The sequence below is a fragment of the Lutra lutra genome, chromosome 6 (assembly GCF_902655055.1).
Source record: "Lutra lutra chromosome 6, mLutLut1.2, whole genome shotgun sequence".
Lineage (NCBI taxonomy): Eukaryota > Metazoa > Chordata > Mammalia > Carnivora > Mustelidae > Lutra > Lutra lutra.
The window spans coordinates 93,089,074-93,107,028 of NC_062283.1; the positions used below are offsets into that span (position 1 = coordinate 93,089,074).

Sequence of the window (17,955 nt, forward strand, 5' to 3'; positions counted from 1 at the left end):
TAAGAAGCATAGCTATGACATCATGCCTTGAAAAGGTCTCCCCTGTAAGGCTTGTTCTTATGAAATCCATTTTATCCATCAACATTTAGTAGAGTTATTGGGATCTGTAAACGATTCTACACATTTATATTCTATATAGTCTATACATTTCATTCTCGTTTGTTTTTCTTTACATTTATCTTCTCAAGGAGAAATACGTTTTCCCCGGAGACTATTTCTCTAGTCTCAGTGGAAGACTAACTTAGTTTAGATAATTTCTCAAACTGATAGGTGCAATAAAGACTGCCTTCTCTAAACTTTTCTTTTTACGAACTTTGGAAATTGAGTTCTAGAAAGATTTAGTAATTCACTATGTGGTCATCAGTCTGTTACAGGCAGACCTGGGTCTAGAATCTCAATGTTCTTCCTCCTTTTCATTGGTACCAGCTCCATGCTCTTGCACAACGTGACCCCAGAGGTCATATGAAGTGATTCTTAATGTGCCATAGGAAGCATTGCTTCATTTTATGCATTGTAACCCTAGAGTCTGTTGTATTTAGTAGCAAGAAATGGTTTCTATCCCTCCTCTGTATATTTTCATGCATTAATTGTAGATTGCTCATCCAAATTAACTGTCATGTGCTCCCTGCAAAATTACATCTTTCTCATCTTTATTACCAGCTACTGTAGACTCTTCTAGTACTACACCACCCACTGTCACCACTAACATGCCTGTTACTAATAGAATCGCTAAGCAAAGCAATGGTAAGAAATCATTACCTTTTTTATTTGTAGTATGTTGATGTAATAAAAAAATTGTCTTCTAAGAGTGGAAAATCTAATGTTCAAACAAAATTTCTGTTATTGGACTCAATCGGTACATTTATACATTTGTAAAGATTAGTAAGAGAAATAAATATTACTTGACTCCCTTGAGTTCCTTATTCTGATGACCAGTGATATGAGTACATTTCCAGTACTACTCTTGTCCACTTTTAGCAAAAACTGCTTTCAAAGGAAGCGTTAAGAGAAAAACATTTAATTAAAAGGGATTAATTTGCTTTATACTAGATATCTGAAAAAGTATTCATGGTATTTTGTCAGATTATACACTTCAGGAAACCCGTTTCTTAAAGAATTTTATAATTTCACAAAAACTAAATTACGTTAGTAATGTAATTTCTCACTGAAACCACCTTTAAGTGTTCATGACATTTAGATCTATTTATATGATAATACTTTGCTCTCCGTTTTTATTTGTTGAAGAATAATGGTTAGAATATGATTGCATATCAACTAAGTCAATTTTCAGCTGATGAAATTTCAATTTAAGTGTCAATACTTCTTGCCTATTTTTCTACATATACTCTTTTATTTATATTTTTTGTAATTTGTAAATAGGGCTGATATATGAGATACAGAAATGAGCAGGGAAAATGCCAGGTAATGTGAGTTATTTTTAGTCTGCCACCTATATGGACTACATAGCCTTGGTAATTCAGAGTAAATGGTTTAAGTCTCTCCTAGAAAAGAGAAATTCCAATCAGGTGACCACACCATTGCCTTGCCTACAGTAATATTCTCAAATATGAGCTATTAGAAACAAAGGAATTTTCTCAACCCCAATCATTTAACTTGTGAGGCCAAAACATCTGTACTATATCACTAGGGACCAAAACCCAGAGAAAAGAAACCAACATAGCTCATTTTTTCTTTGGCTTCAGGGGTTACACCAACTTCCTCTGTGAGGACATTTAAATTGGAACTATGGAATATTTTACATGCAACAAAGATATAAATTTCACTAGGGTTATGAAGACATCGATTCAGGGAAGTGTTTATGGTTTTTCTGGTAGTTGCACCAAGGAGATTTATGACAGGGCAAACATTCCAGCAACCCCCAGGAAAGCAGCAGCAGCTGACGTTCCCAGTGCATATTTCACATGGACTCCAGCCAGTGGATGGGAATATTATAATTCTAACTAAGTATTTCGCTCTTTGTATGAATATACAAAGAGCCTCTGTGGCATTCTCCCTCTAGGACAGGCACATCCTCTACTGCCCAAGAACATTTATACGATGCTTCAGAGTCCTTGATTTGGTGGAGTGGAGCTGTATTCACTCAATCATGTAATTTCTGACATTCTTGAAGAGAGCCTTGTTCAGCCATCTCTCTCTGCGTCATAATCTTCATTGGAGTTTCAACAAAGCAAGCAAATGTTATACTCAGTTAAAATGGCTTGACTTGACTACATTAAAGGGAAAAATGCAATTTAGATGATTCTTGATTTAAAAAAAAAAGTAATCCTAGCATTTGAAATTACTCCATAGTCATCATGTGGTAGAAATATTCTTAAAACTGTGTATTCAAATCTGCGTACCATCAGAATACTTTTTGCCACATCCTCGAATGATCTGTACTATTGATTTAATAGTTTTAAATCTAAATTGACTCACGTTTTTATTTAAACATTTGCATTTATATGGGTAAATCGATATTGCTCTTGTAAAATCAGTAGTTTGTTGTAAAACAGAAATGAAAAGCAAGAATAAGTGTAATGAAAACAAGGTTATTGAATTTTCTCTATATCCTATTGCTTTCTCATATCTCTATGCCTGAAGACTTCATTTATCTTTTTAAAAAAGGGAGAGTTAACAAAGAGTTAGAGACAGACTATAATATTTTTTCTTTGATGTAGTCAAATTAGAAATAATTGGAAAGAGAATTACTTGTTCACTTTGTGAATAAATAGGATTTAACATCATGTCCTAGACTATCTAAATCATTTATATACTGTCAGCAATTCCAGATACACTTTTCTTATTCCTTGGGAAACTCACTCAGGCTTACGATCTGATATATCAGAAAATCCTGTTTCATTATTCACTGTAAGAAAGATAGGCACAACTATCAAATTTGGCATCTAACTTATCCAGTCCTTTAAATTCTGGCTTATTGAAGAGTTTTGCTGGGTCTATCAGTGATGATATGCTGGTATGGGGAGGGGTGGGGGTTGTGACTGTTTGATAATCAGACATATTTCTTCAGTGTATCCATAAAATTTCTTTTCCTAAACTTTATGAAGTATTCCGGTTTCTCTATGGAAAGTTCTTTTTGTTATCTTCAATATGACTTGTATCTGTTACCTCAGTTTGTATACTAGGAAAATCATATCTTTAAGTTATTTTTCATAAACAGATATTTCAATATGGGATGGATAATCTAGGTATTCCCACAAATAACTTTTGAGGCTTTTCCATTATACTCTTAAGGAGCACTCTTGGGCCAATTATTATTTGCCTACTAAATTGTACTTTCTGTGCTTGAATCATTACTCCAGTGCTACTGAATATTAAATCTTGTGGGGTCAACACAAGTAACCCAAGTAAGGGAATAACTCCGTTAGTCCTTATTATTGTTCTAAAAATCTAGCTTACATGTATTAATTACATCACTGCTTCCAGATTCTTTTTTTTTTTCAAAGATTTTATTTATTTATTTGACAGAGAGATCACAAGTAGCCAGAGAGGCAGGCAGAGAGTGAGTGCAGAGAGCAACCCAGGCACCCCATGCTTCCAGATTCTTGACATGTTTAACTATTCAAAAAACATATGTTTAACTATTCAAATAAAAAAAATTTCTGTGGGGCACCTGGGTGGCTCAGTGGGTTAAGCTGCTGCCTTTGGCTCAGGTCATGATCTCGGAGTCCTGGGATCGAGTCCCGCATCGGGCTCTCTGCTCAGCAGGGAGCCTGCTTCCTCCTGTCTCTCTGCCTGCCTCTCTGCCTGCTTGTGATCTCTCTCTGTCAAATAAATAAATAAAATCTTTAAAAAAAATTTTCTGTGGATGTGTGTGTAGATTGGACAATCAATCTAGCTTTGGATGCCAGTTACCTAAAGAAATCATGTGTGTAGAATGAGCAGAACTCCAGTCATATTATAAATCCAACTGTCATGTTATAGTGATCTCATCACCAGTTCAAAGATATCATTTTGACTCTAAAATAACATTTGGTGTATATTATAACATCTCTCTTTTCAAACAAATGTTTTAAAACCTACTTTTTCAAACCTATGTTTCACATCCTTGAATATAGAATAAATACATAGTGTCATTTCTAGGTCTCCTAAGAAACCCTGGAAAGAATGCTAAGAAGGACCAAAAAAAAATGATTAATTGGAGAAAGATCTATTGACAGGAATATACTGTTTTGACACCACATCTATAATGGCAAGCAATGATTTCTACTTTAAGGTTCTACTTGATTGAAAGAGTCCTTTATTGGAAAATGGGTATGCTTGTAAATTTGTCCACCCACCATGCCCCCTACCTTAAGAAATGTCTATCATGAATTCTTTTGGCTTGGCTCTCATTATTAGGACAATACATATATTTTTTGAAGTCTCTGGAATATATGAAAATGTGTGATTAGCGTTTCTATTGAGACCCTGTGGGAGTTGTTACACCTATAGAAGACCCCTTGACTGCTGGGATGACATGGGAAAGCCTGAATCATTATGTCTTAATTGTGCATTTTCTGCAACAGCAATGCTTAAGCCAGGTATTTTGCTGCAATCCAAAACCCTTCCTACCAGTTCTTTGGTGGACATTTTATCTTGTTTTGACAGTTCACTCCTGGACTTGTTTGCCTACATTATTCAGAAATTTTAAATAAGTATAACAAGTAGACTCCCGAGTATATAAATGCCCCATTCCGAGGCTTCTGAATGGAGACTACTTGAAAATGACCTATAGCATAAGAGAATCTGTAACATAAGATGTTACATTGTTCTCTGTGTTCACGTTTTATTTGCTGTAAGCAATTTAGGGAGAGTGCTGTATTTATATATTGATTTAGGCTGTCTCTGATATTGGATGTCTTTTTCATTTATAAATAACAGCAGATTGGGGAAAAATGAGGCAGGAAATATTTAAAATTTAAAGAAGAATATCTTAAATGTTTCCAGAACATTACAGAAATGTCAGTAATAAAAAAAAATAATGAGTTTTAGTATTTTGCAATATTTTCCCGAGAGGGAAAGAACACTACTCTTAAACACATGCTTTTGGTCTCCATCTAGTGGTTGCTTTTCAGCTCCTCTGCTGACACCGGGGATACACAGGATACCCTTAGGATCCTGGAATATCTCTTGGACGTCTGCAATTTGGATTTCTCCTCAGTCACTCAGAATGTCCGTGATTTGATATGATGACATATACTGTGTGATAAGGGTTTTTTTTAATCTGAATTAATATCATTTGTTTTTAATATACTCCTCTAAATATTTTAAATTCAGAATATTTTGAGAGGAACATAAAATCAAAAAATCATTAAAATACTTGGTGAGCTTTAGAAGCTAAATAACCTAGTCTGCATAAGTTAAACCCACTTGTCCTTGGACTTGTGCAAATTTCATGTATTTATATTATTACATCGGGGAGTGGAAAAATTTTTAGCATGAGATTCTGACCCCATAATGGAAAAGCATTCCTTTAGTAGTGTGACTGGAATTTCCATTTTGATAGATTATAGGGGTTTCTGGAGTCAGAGTTTTATATTTTTTTACTGACTTCCCAACTTTTTTATTACATCTATTCCCCAACATTGTTTTAATTGTATATTTCTACATTTTCTGTGCATACTTTACTTAAGATATACTTAAGATATACCAAACTATAAGCATGAAGAAAGATGACTGACAATAACAGGTATTCAATTTTTTTCTCTGTATAGCCTATGATATTTTAAAATGATATATTTTTTTTTATTAGCTGCTTATAGTAAGTCACCCTCTAACACACTTCTAGAGAGATTTAGCAAAGCCTGGCTGGTAACTTCAATTTACCAGACAACTCAATTTACATTTACAAAATATATATATTTATATAAATATATATATAATTATATAATTTATATAATATATATAATATATATTATAAATTATATAAATATATATAATTTATATAAATATATATATATTTTGTAAATGTTAAATTATATATATTTATATATATATTTATATAAATATATATATTTTGTAAATGTAAATTGAGTTGTATAAATTGAGTTATATAAATATATAAATATATATATTTATATATATATAAAGGCTACTTTAAAGATTGTCCCAAAAAGAAAAAGGCAGAACTTTCCTTTCCCATAAGATTTTCTTTCTGAAGCAACTTAGCCCAGTTAAAATTCTATCTGCAAATATTTTTTCTTTTCCCCCTTTACTCTGATACAAGCGACTATATTTATGGAATTTTGATGAAAGATCTGGTAAATGAGTAGAAGTAAATGCTATATTCGGGAGGGGAAAGAGAAAAAGAATAAGGGGCCAAGGGCACCAAATATATGTATGCTTATTCTTTTTCAGGTTAACTTCGTCCATCATCCCACTCAAGTTTTCATATCCCAAACTCTGTTGTTCCTTATAGTGTACAAAAAAAATGATAATTGTTATAAGAGCTCAAATTGTACATGAAAAAGTCATGAGAAAATTTTAGAATTCTATATCCAAAATCCATAGAATTAAAGAAACATGTAGGTGATAATTGCAAGACAATGAATTATTTATAATAAATTAATTGAGAACTCTTTCTAAGAAGTTACAAAGGTCAATAAGTATAACGTCAAAATATCTCAAATTTTCTGTACCTATGTAGAAGGTGTTCTGTTCTTTTTAGTTTTTTTTTTTAATTGAAGTGTAGTTGACAGTGTTAAGGTGTACAACATAGTGATTCAACAAGTGTGTGTGTTATGCTGTACTCACTACAAGTATAGCTACTATCTGTCATCACACAAATGCTATTACAATGCCGCTGACTATGTTCTCTGCACTGTACCTTTTATTTTTGTGACTTATTCATTCCTACTGGAATCTTTATCTCCCAAAAAAGCCATTTCTTTTAAAGTGTTTAAAATTGTGTGATTGTAAATTTAAATTGGGAATTATATAACTGTAAATTATAATTAATGGACTAAATCCTATTTCCAATGAACAGATGGAATTGTCTATAGAATTTCCATAGTGATGCAAAATATCCTTGGTCACCCTGAGGTTAAAGTGCAGAGCAAGGTAGCAGAATGGGTAAGTGAACTTGTACAATTTCTTCTTTGATTTGAAAACTTTAACCTCTGGAAATCTGGAAGGGACTCTGCTGTCTGGGTAACTGAGTCCACAGATCACACTAGTGCATAGACACTGTTCCTTATATATACTAAGAATAGACGTAGAAGTGAGGTGTATGCTGATTTTTAGAAAGGGAGGTGCACTTGAATCAAGAACAAGCCTAATAGACGATTAATATCTAAGGAAGAAAAGTACCACACAAATAGAAATATATTTTCATAGGTATCTTTGTTTACTACTATATCCCTACATTTTCAGCAGAGCTTTAAAAAACAGATTATATATCTTTAATTTAATTGTTTGAATGTTTGATTCATAAACCAAAAAGCATAACAAAATATATCATGAAAATATTCTACCCATTCCTGTAGCTCATCTCCCTGGAGACCAATCCATCTGCTTAGAAATCACTGTTAATTTTTATTTGTTTTTTTCCCCCTGAATTTCTTTGTGCATATAAAAGAAAATAAGACTATAGATTCCTCTTTTCCCTCCTTTTTACACTAAAAACATATTTTGCATACCATTCTACACTGTACTTACTTTCATTATTGCCAGATTTATATTGTAAGTGAGCAGAGACCTTCCTTTTTTTTTTTTAAATGGTGCATAGTATTCCATTATGCGGCTATCTGCTCATTGATTTCCCAAGTCTTCTGTTGTTGGAGATTTAGTGCATACTAATTTATTTAATCAGTATTCTATTAATGAAAATTTTTGTAATTTCCAGTAAAAAGAAAACGATCTCAGTATTTTATTTTTTCTTGTCCTTACAGATATCACCTATTTTTTTGTCTCCATAACAAAAATTTCATTTTCCATAGGTTTCTTTTTTCTTTTTTCTTTTCTGTCTACTGCATACTGTGAGACTTTGTACTGCTTTTTATGTGTAATACTACTATAGTCTTAACACCGAATAAAGACACTCTAGTATACATTTTGTGAAAGACAGGTTTTCTTATGCAGAAGGTATCTAGTAAGCATGCCCTTCGTAGCAAAACAAAGTTAAATCATATATTGAGATGCAGAGGTAACGGTCTCTCTGTCTATCTGTCTATCTGTCTATCATCTATCTATCTATCTTTGAAGAATAACTTAATATAACAATACAGTCTTGTTTTGAAGGGTCTGTAGTAAGAAAACTCCTATTCTCAATACACTTTAAAACAGGTTAACATAGGAAACAATCATATGGATAGAACAATTCTATTATAAAACTGAGAGGAGCAACATTAATAGAAGTCAATGAAAAATGCTGCTGTTGACTTTTTGGACTGACATATTATAGTCAGTAATTAATTCAAACACTGGGAGATATATTTCATTTCCAAATGGAGGGCAGCCTTACATAAAGAGCCTATTCTTTTTTAAAATTTAATTTAATTTAATTTTTTATTAACATATAATGTATTATTTGTTTCAGGGGTATAGGTCTGTGATTCATCAGTCTTAGACACTTCACAGCACTCACCATAGCACATACCCTCCCCAATGTCTTGCAACCCATTTACTTCCAAGAATTCTTTTTGTTTTAAGTCAGAATGATTAAAAAAGATAAAAAAGATACAAGTGGCTCAAATAAGCCACTACTAATATTATTAATCTGGGAAATTAACATTCACTGGAGAGTCTGTGCCTTAGGTAGCATATATAATTTTACATTTATATTTATTACATGCGTAGTTTTCAATGTAGCTTCATTCTCATCTGAATCTAAACTTTACTGGAAACTTTTCATTTAGGATGCAAGATACCAAAGCAGATGCTTGATACTAGAGAAAACACAAGTGGTGTTCCTTATTCATATTACTGCTGTTTTAATTTTAAAATAATTTAATTCTTTTTGTCCGCACCTCATAGAATTTACATTCAACTTTAAGAATGCTTGCAAGGAAGGCTAACTGTGTATATGAAATAAGACCTAAAAAACCCTTTGAAAGTGATACAGAAATAGGAAGATTTCATAACAGTAAAGATACCCCATTTGTGACCGTATTAGACAGTGCGTCATGGGAGGTTGCTGTTTATATGAAGAGGAATCCATAATCCATTGCTTCTTTAAAAAGTCTGGTGCTAGAGGAGATGCAACATGGGGGGTTAAGGGGGTAGGAGAAGAGTAAATGAAACAAGATGGGATTGGGAGGGAGACAAACCATAAGTGACTCTTAATCTCACAAAACAAACTGAGGGTTGCTGGGGGTCGGGGGGTCGGGGGGTGGGGTTATGGACATTGGGGAGCGTACGTGCTAGGGTGAGTGCTGTGAACTGTGTAAACCTGGCGATTCACTGACCTGTACTCCTGGGGATAAAAATATATGTTTATTTAAAAAAAAAAAAAAAGTCTGGTGCTAAGACCTATAAGACTATTAAATAACCCACATAATAATTAACCTAGTTCCCAATAATATTGAACTCATTTTGTTTGTTTTTTAAAGGTTTGTGTTGTTAATTTGTAATTCTTCTTACTAATATCCTTATGAAGTGATACTTACTAGAAAAATATGTGTTATTGTACCACAGTGTTTGTTGAATAAAGAATATAGAAGGTGTTTATTGTGCTTATCCTCCTATGTAGCCCTCAGTGTTATGACTAATTCAAAGAACCACTAGAGTGGGGCCCATTATAATATGGACTAGAGAGGAAAAGTATAGTGTTTCCAGACAAACATACTTGGATTCTAATCTGGGATCTGCTACTTCTTAGTTGGGGACATTGGGCAAACTGTTTCCTCTCCATGAAGCTCAGTTTCTTCATCTATAAGGGTTGGGGAACAGATAATACCTATCTCATTAGTCGTTGTGAGATCGAAGAAACCACCTTTGTAAAGTTCTTGGCATATTATGATCCAGTGAATGTTATTTTTACCTTTCTTTCACTCCTCTGGCTCTCTGGGATTTTCCCAGGGTCTTATTCCAATAACAACTTATCTTTTGGGAGGGAAGAAACTAGATTCAGATATTTTTTAGAAAGTATTATCAGAACTCACCCTTTTCCATTGTATTTTTCAGCTCAATTCAACCTTCCAAAATTGGAACTACACTGTTTTTGTGGTTAATATCAGGTAAATGACAGAATGAATGATTTGAAAAATAAAAAGTAGTGTCTAGTTTAATGCTACTCTTCATCTCTCTGACTATACCCCACACACATGACACCAGTACACACATATACATACACCATATTTATAGTCTTTCTAAAACAACTCTGTATTATATCATTTCTTTGCATAAAAATCTTCAGTACTTCAGCAATTGGTTTTAATTTTCTTTTGATCATGGATCCCAATCTTTTTTTTAAAAAACTAGTATGTATTCCCAAAATATATTTGTGATTTTGTGATTTTATTTAAAATCTGTGTCTTACTTAACCAATACATGTTAGAAATATATTACAAAATATAACAAGATAATCAAGTATATATAGAAGTTCTGTTAGTTTCATTTCACACCCCAGTGAACCAGTGATAGCACCGCAGTTTGGAGACCGTTTTTCTACAAGATAAGACACTTACACTCTGCACCTAGCTTTTCAAAAATATATTTTACTATTCTATTAAAATACTTGCACTGCCTAGTAAATAGTATCTTCCACATATCCTCCTCTGCAACTTGCATTCACAGTTTCAAATTCGTTTTCAAAAGTGTATGTCATTACCCCTAGATAGATATTCTGTGAACCCAAGAGACATCCTAAGTTAACACATGAAAAGGGATCCCATGTTGAATTAGCTCAGGAAGTACATTCTTAAACAATCTGAAGCAGATTTCTATAAATCCAAATATCTCAGATTATTTAGTATAACCAACATGGCATCATGAGTCTTGAAAAGAGAACAAAAGAGAAAAAGCGCACAGCTGCCAAGCTTATTTACAAAGGAGCCATTTGATCTCGGGCATATGAAAAGAACTGGAACCTCAGGACACACGCTGGAAATACTGGCTTAAAATGTTCATTTTGCTTCTTTCTTTTACCTCCTCAAATTTTGTTGCTGATGATGTGGCAGATGAAGTTGATAATGAATATACATATTGTATTTGTAGTTTTCACCTGAACACGGGAGAGGACAAGATTAAAGTCAAGAGAAGCATTGTGAATGATCAAAGGTAACACTGACAAAGTCTTACAGAAAGTGTAACATCCTTTCTCTAGCTCTTTGTTTTGACTGGTAGAGAAGTGAAAATAATGAGATGAGAGAAACATTTTAACAGGTAATGCTTTTAAGTTATCTCCTTAACACTGGCACACTAATTTTTTTTTTCCTTGTGGTCAAAGGCATCAAATAGTAGAGTGGATAGAGATGTACATCTGATGAAAAATAATTCAGAAGTAGAACACTTAAAATGTATGAGTTATTATTTTTTGTATTTTTAGTTTACTTACGATAACCCATTACCTCTTAATTGAAATTTCAAAAAGACTGTCAAAGAAAAAAAAGATAGTTACAGCCTTAAGTAAGGTACTTATGTACAGTAGCATCTAACAATATGGGTAATAGTTAATTTTTGGAAGTGTCCATTTTAAAATTTTAAATCAAGATGATGACTTAAGCAAGCAGGTAATTTAACAGATCTGTCCTACAGATTCAGCTGGCATATAAAGACCAACTGTTCAGAGTGCTGTGTAATTTAAAAAAACTTAAACTCCTAAATGAAATAAATTTAGTTTTGTTCAGGTAGTCTATTACTTTTCCAAATAAGAGAAAAGGAAATAGTTGAAAGGCAAAAGTTCAGGTAAGTCTGGCTCTGTGTCAATGCACTGAATTAATTTTACAGATTTAACCATAATGATGGAATATCCTTCTTTTCAGGTGATATACTCTTACCAGGAGAAGATAAAAATAGAATTTCATATGAGAGTTGACCAGAGAGTTTCTTATTTTTTTTTCTTTTTCTGTTTAATATTAGGAAAGCAGATGTGTTTAAGTTTTAATAGAAACTTTTCATTTTGGTATGTATTCAACAGATTGGCTCGAGCTATCTGATGAGGGAAATTTGTTTTTTATCTTCTTTGTTCTTTTTCCTTTATGATCTGAAGAACAGAATAATTATTTTAATACTATACTCTTGATGGTGACAGGACTTTTCTATTTAGCCAAATCATTTTTTTTTCCCTAACCTGTGCTGCTAGGTCATGTTGAGCTTTGAATAACAGATCAGAGATATGGATCCCTTTGCTGAACACTTTGTCTAATAATTGAGGCAGTCATAGTTTGGGGTATCACCAGTCATGAATCCTCTTCAGGAAGTCAGCAGTGCCCTTTTTAGTGGACCTTCTATGATTCTTCTACTACCGGTAATACTGAGTCAGCCATTTTTAGTGTACATCAGTACCTCAGGAACTCTTGCTTGAAAAACATTTAAATTCATGGACTCTCCTTTTTCTGTCTGTCAAACCAAAAGGCAATTTTACAGAAAATTAGAGGGAGAGGGAACTAAGACCATGTATATGGGAAAGTCCACATGTTTAGTTTTTCTTCGGTATGAATCTTTGAATCTTTGTCTCAAAATTTTTTGAAATTATTTAAAAGCCTATTGTTTAAGCATGTTTTAATGATTTTTGAATTGTTTTAAAATGTATTCTTACAGTCTTTCCCTTTTTTTCTCCTCTCTACACTCATTGATGAATCTTTGTAGTCCCTCATAGTTTTTCTCAAAACCAGACTCTGTTAGTTTTATACACAAACTTTTTTCCAAACTTTTCCTTCTATTTGGTTGTAACACTTAACATAGACCATAACCTCAGATAATGCTATCATCCTCTATTGCCTGGACAGACAGGAAACCAAAGCTGCAGAGACGGGTTTATTCAAATAAAAGATGATTGATGGTAACAACCAATGAAATTTTGTGGAACCATAAGTGAGTTTCAGTTTTCAGGATGAGAGAGGAAAATACGGAGATAAGACCAGTGAAAATGCGTGGCCGCTCTTGAATTGCTGAATTTGGGTATTCAGGATTATCACAATGCATCGTGCTCATTGTGTTCTCAATATTCAAGAGAAGTAAAAGGTCATGTTCCCAACACGAAGCTCTCAGTAACTGGAGTAGCAAAGCTTATCTTCCTACAATAATTTAATCAGAGGATACTTTTCCTAGGCCACTTAAAAAATCATTATCACAGTTCACCATTCTTTTTACATCTGTGTCTTGCTCAACCTGAAGTATGACTTATATGTGAACAGTGGGGAGTAGATCATTTTTGAGATAAATAGCTTTTCAGACTGAATTATGAGAACAGTCACACTTTGTCTTTGAAATTAACACAGATATTTAGGGGGGAAATGGAGCCCTTCTTTAATTTCACCTAGCCTTGAATAGCATAGATTTCATTTAGTCTTTCATTTTTTAGCACCACAAATATATCAGTATTCAGTTTTATTTTTATTGACACCTATATAATTTTATAAATACAATATGTCATGCCTCTCTACTGGCAATACTTATTTCAAAAGCAGCATTATTATGTTGAATTTGGCGTGTTTTGATTTCTGCTATTGACTTTAGCTATGATTATAGTGAAACAGAAAATTACGTTATTTCAAAATGTAGAACCAAAAGTTTTGGTGGGATTTTTAGGATACACCTCTGCTTCTCATAGAAATATTTTCTTTTTAAAGACATTGAAGGCCAGACAGTCTATAAACTCCTTCTGTAATACCCCCGCAATCACCATGTATATTTTAAGTATTTATTTTGTAACTTTTCACCATACAACATACTTGCAATGTTTCACAGAGATGGAAAATCATTATCACTATTCTGGAGAAATTGTTAACACATTTGTAAACAATAACACCCTTAATAATTTTAAAGTCAAATGATCAGTTTAGTCAGATTCGTTGGAGCTTAGCTTTTCTAAAAAAACTTCATTTTTGGCTCTAAAGAAACAATGACTAATTAATCACAAGTATGATACTTTCTTGCCTGTATGCTATAAATATTACTTAAAATAGTTCTTAAAAGAAATGAGGTGATAGTGATATGATATGATAGAATTATACAGGAGATATATATATATATATAATCTATTCATACTGAGATTTTTTTAAAAAGATTTTACTTATTTATTTGACAGAGAGAGATCACAAGTAGACAGAGAGGCAGGCAGAGAGAGAGAGAGAGGGAAGCAAGCTCCCTGCTGAGCAGAGAGCCCGATGCAGGACACGATTCCAGGACCCTGAGATCATGACCCGAGCTGAAGGCAGCGGTTTATCCCACTGAACCACCCAGGCGCTTAATACTGAGATATTTTTAACATTATAATTTATGTAGCTACAGGAGTCTCTGAGTGCCTTGGCCTATTTCTCCTGTCTCAACCCTTCATGTCATCCCTCTTACTACCATATCCAAATGTCCTTCTTTTCCACCAACAAAAATCAAACAAACAAACAAACAAACAAAAAAACCAACCAACCAATCAGCAATTCCAATAATTACATCTGAAACCTTTTTCTAGGTTGGTGATTTTGGCCCTTCTAGTTTACAATGCTACCAACGATGCCAGTTTAGAAGGAAAAGACATTGAACGGAAGCTCTTAAAAAATAACGAGTCCCTGGATGAGGGCTTGAGGCTGTATACAGTGAGTGTGAGGCAACTGGGTAAGTGCCTTTAATTTTTTATGTGTATTTTATATAACTTTTCAGGTTTATTTGAAACAGCAACAACAATATTCTTCCTCTGTGCATTGTTTGCTTATTGAAAACTATTCTTTCTGATGATGATGTTCATCTTATTGGTGACGTAGTAACAAGTGGGTGACATGGTTCACATCAGAGATATCAACACATGTGAATCTAAAGGAATGAAAGAGGTAGAGGAGAGTTTACACTTTATTTGGGGGACATATTCTGGAAAAACTAAGAATATGAGCAAAGTGCCCATTTAGACTTGATCAGAATTGACTTGAGCTTAAGGAGTAAAGAGTGTATATGTGGAACTAGAGGTTATTATACTAAATGAAATAAGTCAGACAGAGAAAGACAATTATCATGTGATCTCTCTGATTTGAGGAATTTGAGAGGCAGCGTGGGGGAGTCATAAGGGGAAGGGAGGGAAAAATGAAACAAGATGGGACTGGGGAAGGGAGACAAATGATAAGAGACTCTTAATCTCAGGAAACAAACTGAGGGTTGCTGGGGTGGGGCGGGGAGAGGGATAGGGTGGCTGGGTGATGGATATTGGGGAGGGTACGTGCTATGGTGAGTGCTTTGAATTGTGTAAGACTGATGATCCACAGACCTGTACCCCTGAAACAAATAGTACATTATATGTTAATTTAAAAAATATATATGTGGATATATGGGAACTCTAATGAGGTAAATCTTAGAAAAGGCAGTTTCTTATTAGAAAACTTCTCTTATGCTTCCCATCTTCATTAATGATAGCACTGACTTCACAGGAATAGGTAAAATATGGGACTTAGCCCAGATTTAGAATCAGTTCTTACCTAGACGCCATTTGCATGTGGAGCTCCAACCACACATGTGAACCTCTGCAGACATGCCATGCTCCTTGATGCCTTTCTGTGTCTTGCCCACACGGCTCTTCCGTACTCCCACCCTCTACTTGATATCACACCATTGTTTTAAAGACAGCCCAAAGTTGTCTTTTCTTTGATGTGTTTTGTGACATCATGATGATGTTTTTGTGACATCAGTGCCTTTGAGCATCCACTTCCTGCTTTCTGGATCCCTAGAACACTGGACAAATTAGAAGACCATAATATTTGACTGGACTTATTTACATTCTTATGGATATTTTCTTTAAACAGGAATCTCCTCTGGCTTGAGAACACCTCTTAGTTTGTTTGTTTTTTTAATCACCCTCACTTCCCACCTGCCCTATGAACACCCAGCACATTCCCTATCACTTAAATACTTGAAAAAATAAGTGAATGAGGTTTGATGTAAATATTTTGGAAAAATTAATGGTCACAAATATGGACAACCAGAAGTGAAGTTATTATTGTAATGTTATATAATTATGTTATGATTAAGCATATTAATAGAGATCAAGAGAAATAAAACTGATACTTTTCCTGATACACGCACAGTAGGCTAAGGTGAGGGAAGCAAGTATTTCTCAGTTTCTAAGAGGCTGATTCCCACTGAGGCCAGAATCCCGGTGTGATAGAGAAGCAGGCATCCCTGCTTCGATAAGGAACTACCCATATGTAATGTATCCACTTACACAACTGCAGAGAACTCACAGAGGTGGTGGAATGCCAGTCATCATTATGGACATCATCCTCGTGAACACTTTCTCAGCCTCTGTGGGAAAGTGCTTGCTTATTAACAAATGGGGCTTCATGAGGCTGGAGAGAGTGCACATGCTACCTTTCACAAATGAGTCTCCATGAGGAAGTGGCTTGATGAATGGTGGATTATATATGACAGGGTAGCTCTGTGAGGGTCAGCCAACTTCATCTCTGTTCTAAGGAGCTGAGGAATTCCAGAAAACTCTCTGCATACCTAGACATATAATTTATACGACTTAATTTAAATTCTGTGCTTTATTGTTTTTCTCCAACTGGGCCTATGAGGAAAAGTTCCTACCAATTGAAAATATTAAGAACAAACCCTGTGATGTTAAGGTTTAAAATGTGTAGATGGGAAATTTCTTTAAATATTTGGTTGGTAACTCTAATAGCAGTTTCCAATAGTCTGGTTTAACTTGCTATTTTTCTGTCCTGAAATGACATAATTTTGTTGTCATTAATATATTGCTTATATTTGAAGTATTTTTAAAATCATAAAATCTGAATTACTGATGTCATGACATTTGCCCAGAGAGTTTTCCAACAACAGGTGGGATGATTTGAGGAGGAGGGCATGCGCAAGAGGCCTGTGATGCTGGTTCATGGGTCTCCTCTTGACATCCCCCCAGCAAACTTCCAGGCAATAGATGCTTTCAGAACAGCTAGAAAAGTTTTCCATAAAATATGCTTACAACTCAATGACAGCACAATTAATGCATTACTTTATAGGGTTTCACTTTTGGAAAAAGATCATATTTTGATCTTCAAAAATCACATTTTGAATTTTTCAGGATCATCATTGCATGCAGTGTTTATTTTTTGAATATATCTTTATCTTACTTATTTTATTGGCTAATGATTTGTATTAGAATAATGATGCATGTTTTATGATTATACTTAAGTGTGTGGTTTGATTTGAATAATTTTTGTATCTGAAATGCACTAAATGTTTATTGTTCTTGATTTCTAACTTTTTACAAATTCTGACCATAAAAAACTGGTACTTTAGTATTACATGAAATAAATACCTAAGTACCAACACCATCATTTTCTCTCATCTTTCACCCCTAACTTCAAAGAATAGATTAACATGTCCATGTTGGCTTTTATTTTCATGTAGGTTTTTGTCTTGCTGATGAGGATCCCAAAGGCTATTACTGGCCAGACATCCAACCTTCTGTATACATCCAACCCTGTATAGGGAAACAGGGCTTTTTTGCTTCACGGACATGGTAATGCTTTTATTGAATCTTGCTAGTAGAGTTCCACAGTACCTACCTTCCTGGGTTACACAGGCTACACGATAGCTCCCATGCATTGCATATTGATTGGAAAGATGGGCAAGAAAGTCTGTGAATACTTAAATCACACAGTTCATGGAGGGTAAAGAGGCAAGTAGGTTACCCAGAGAAGCCTTTTGACTCCAAGCACCATGATGATTTAAGCCTTCTCCAAAGAAAGATGGGAAAATCTGGAAACCATAGGGTGATTCTAGAGCAAAGCATGTGGATGAACGGCACTAACCCACAGCTTTGGGATATGCATCTGAAATTCCAAAACTTTTAAACAGTTGGAAATGGTTATT

At 34.1% G+C, this 17,955-nt stretch overlaps 1 protein-coding gene across 5 annotated transcripts in view; it reads left to right on the top strand.

The window, feature by feature from the left end:
* The window catches only part of ADGRG6 (adhesion G protein-coupled receptor G6), a 137,222-nt gene that overhangs the window by 78,994 nt on the left and 40,273 nt on the right, over positions 1 to 17,955 (top strand). For 3 of the 5 annotated variants that reach the window (XM_047733099.1, XM_047733097.1, XM_047733101.1), the window contains 6 exons: positions 661 to 744; positions 6,986 to 7,071; positions 10,123 to 10,175; positions 11,155 to 11,217; positions 14,570 to 14,712; positions 17,491 to 17,602. In XM_047733099.1, coding sequence (XP_047589055.1) covers positions 661 to 744; positions 6,986 to 7,071; positions 10,123 to 10,175; positions 11,155 to 11,217; positions 14,570 to 14,712; positions 17,491 to 17,602 — 541 coding nt within the window. The remainder of the gene's footprint in view (positions 1 to 660; positions 745 to 6,985; positions 7,072 to 10,122; positions 10,176 to 11,154; positions 11,218 to 14,569; positions 14,713 to 17,490; positions 17,603 to 17,955) is intronic. The other 2 variants (XM_047733100.1, XM_047733102.1) reach the window with 1 other exon arrangement.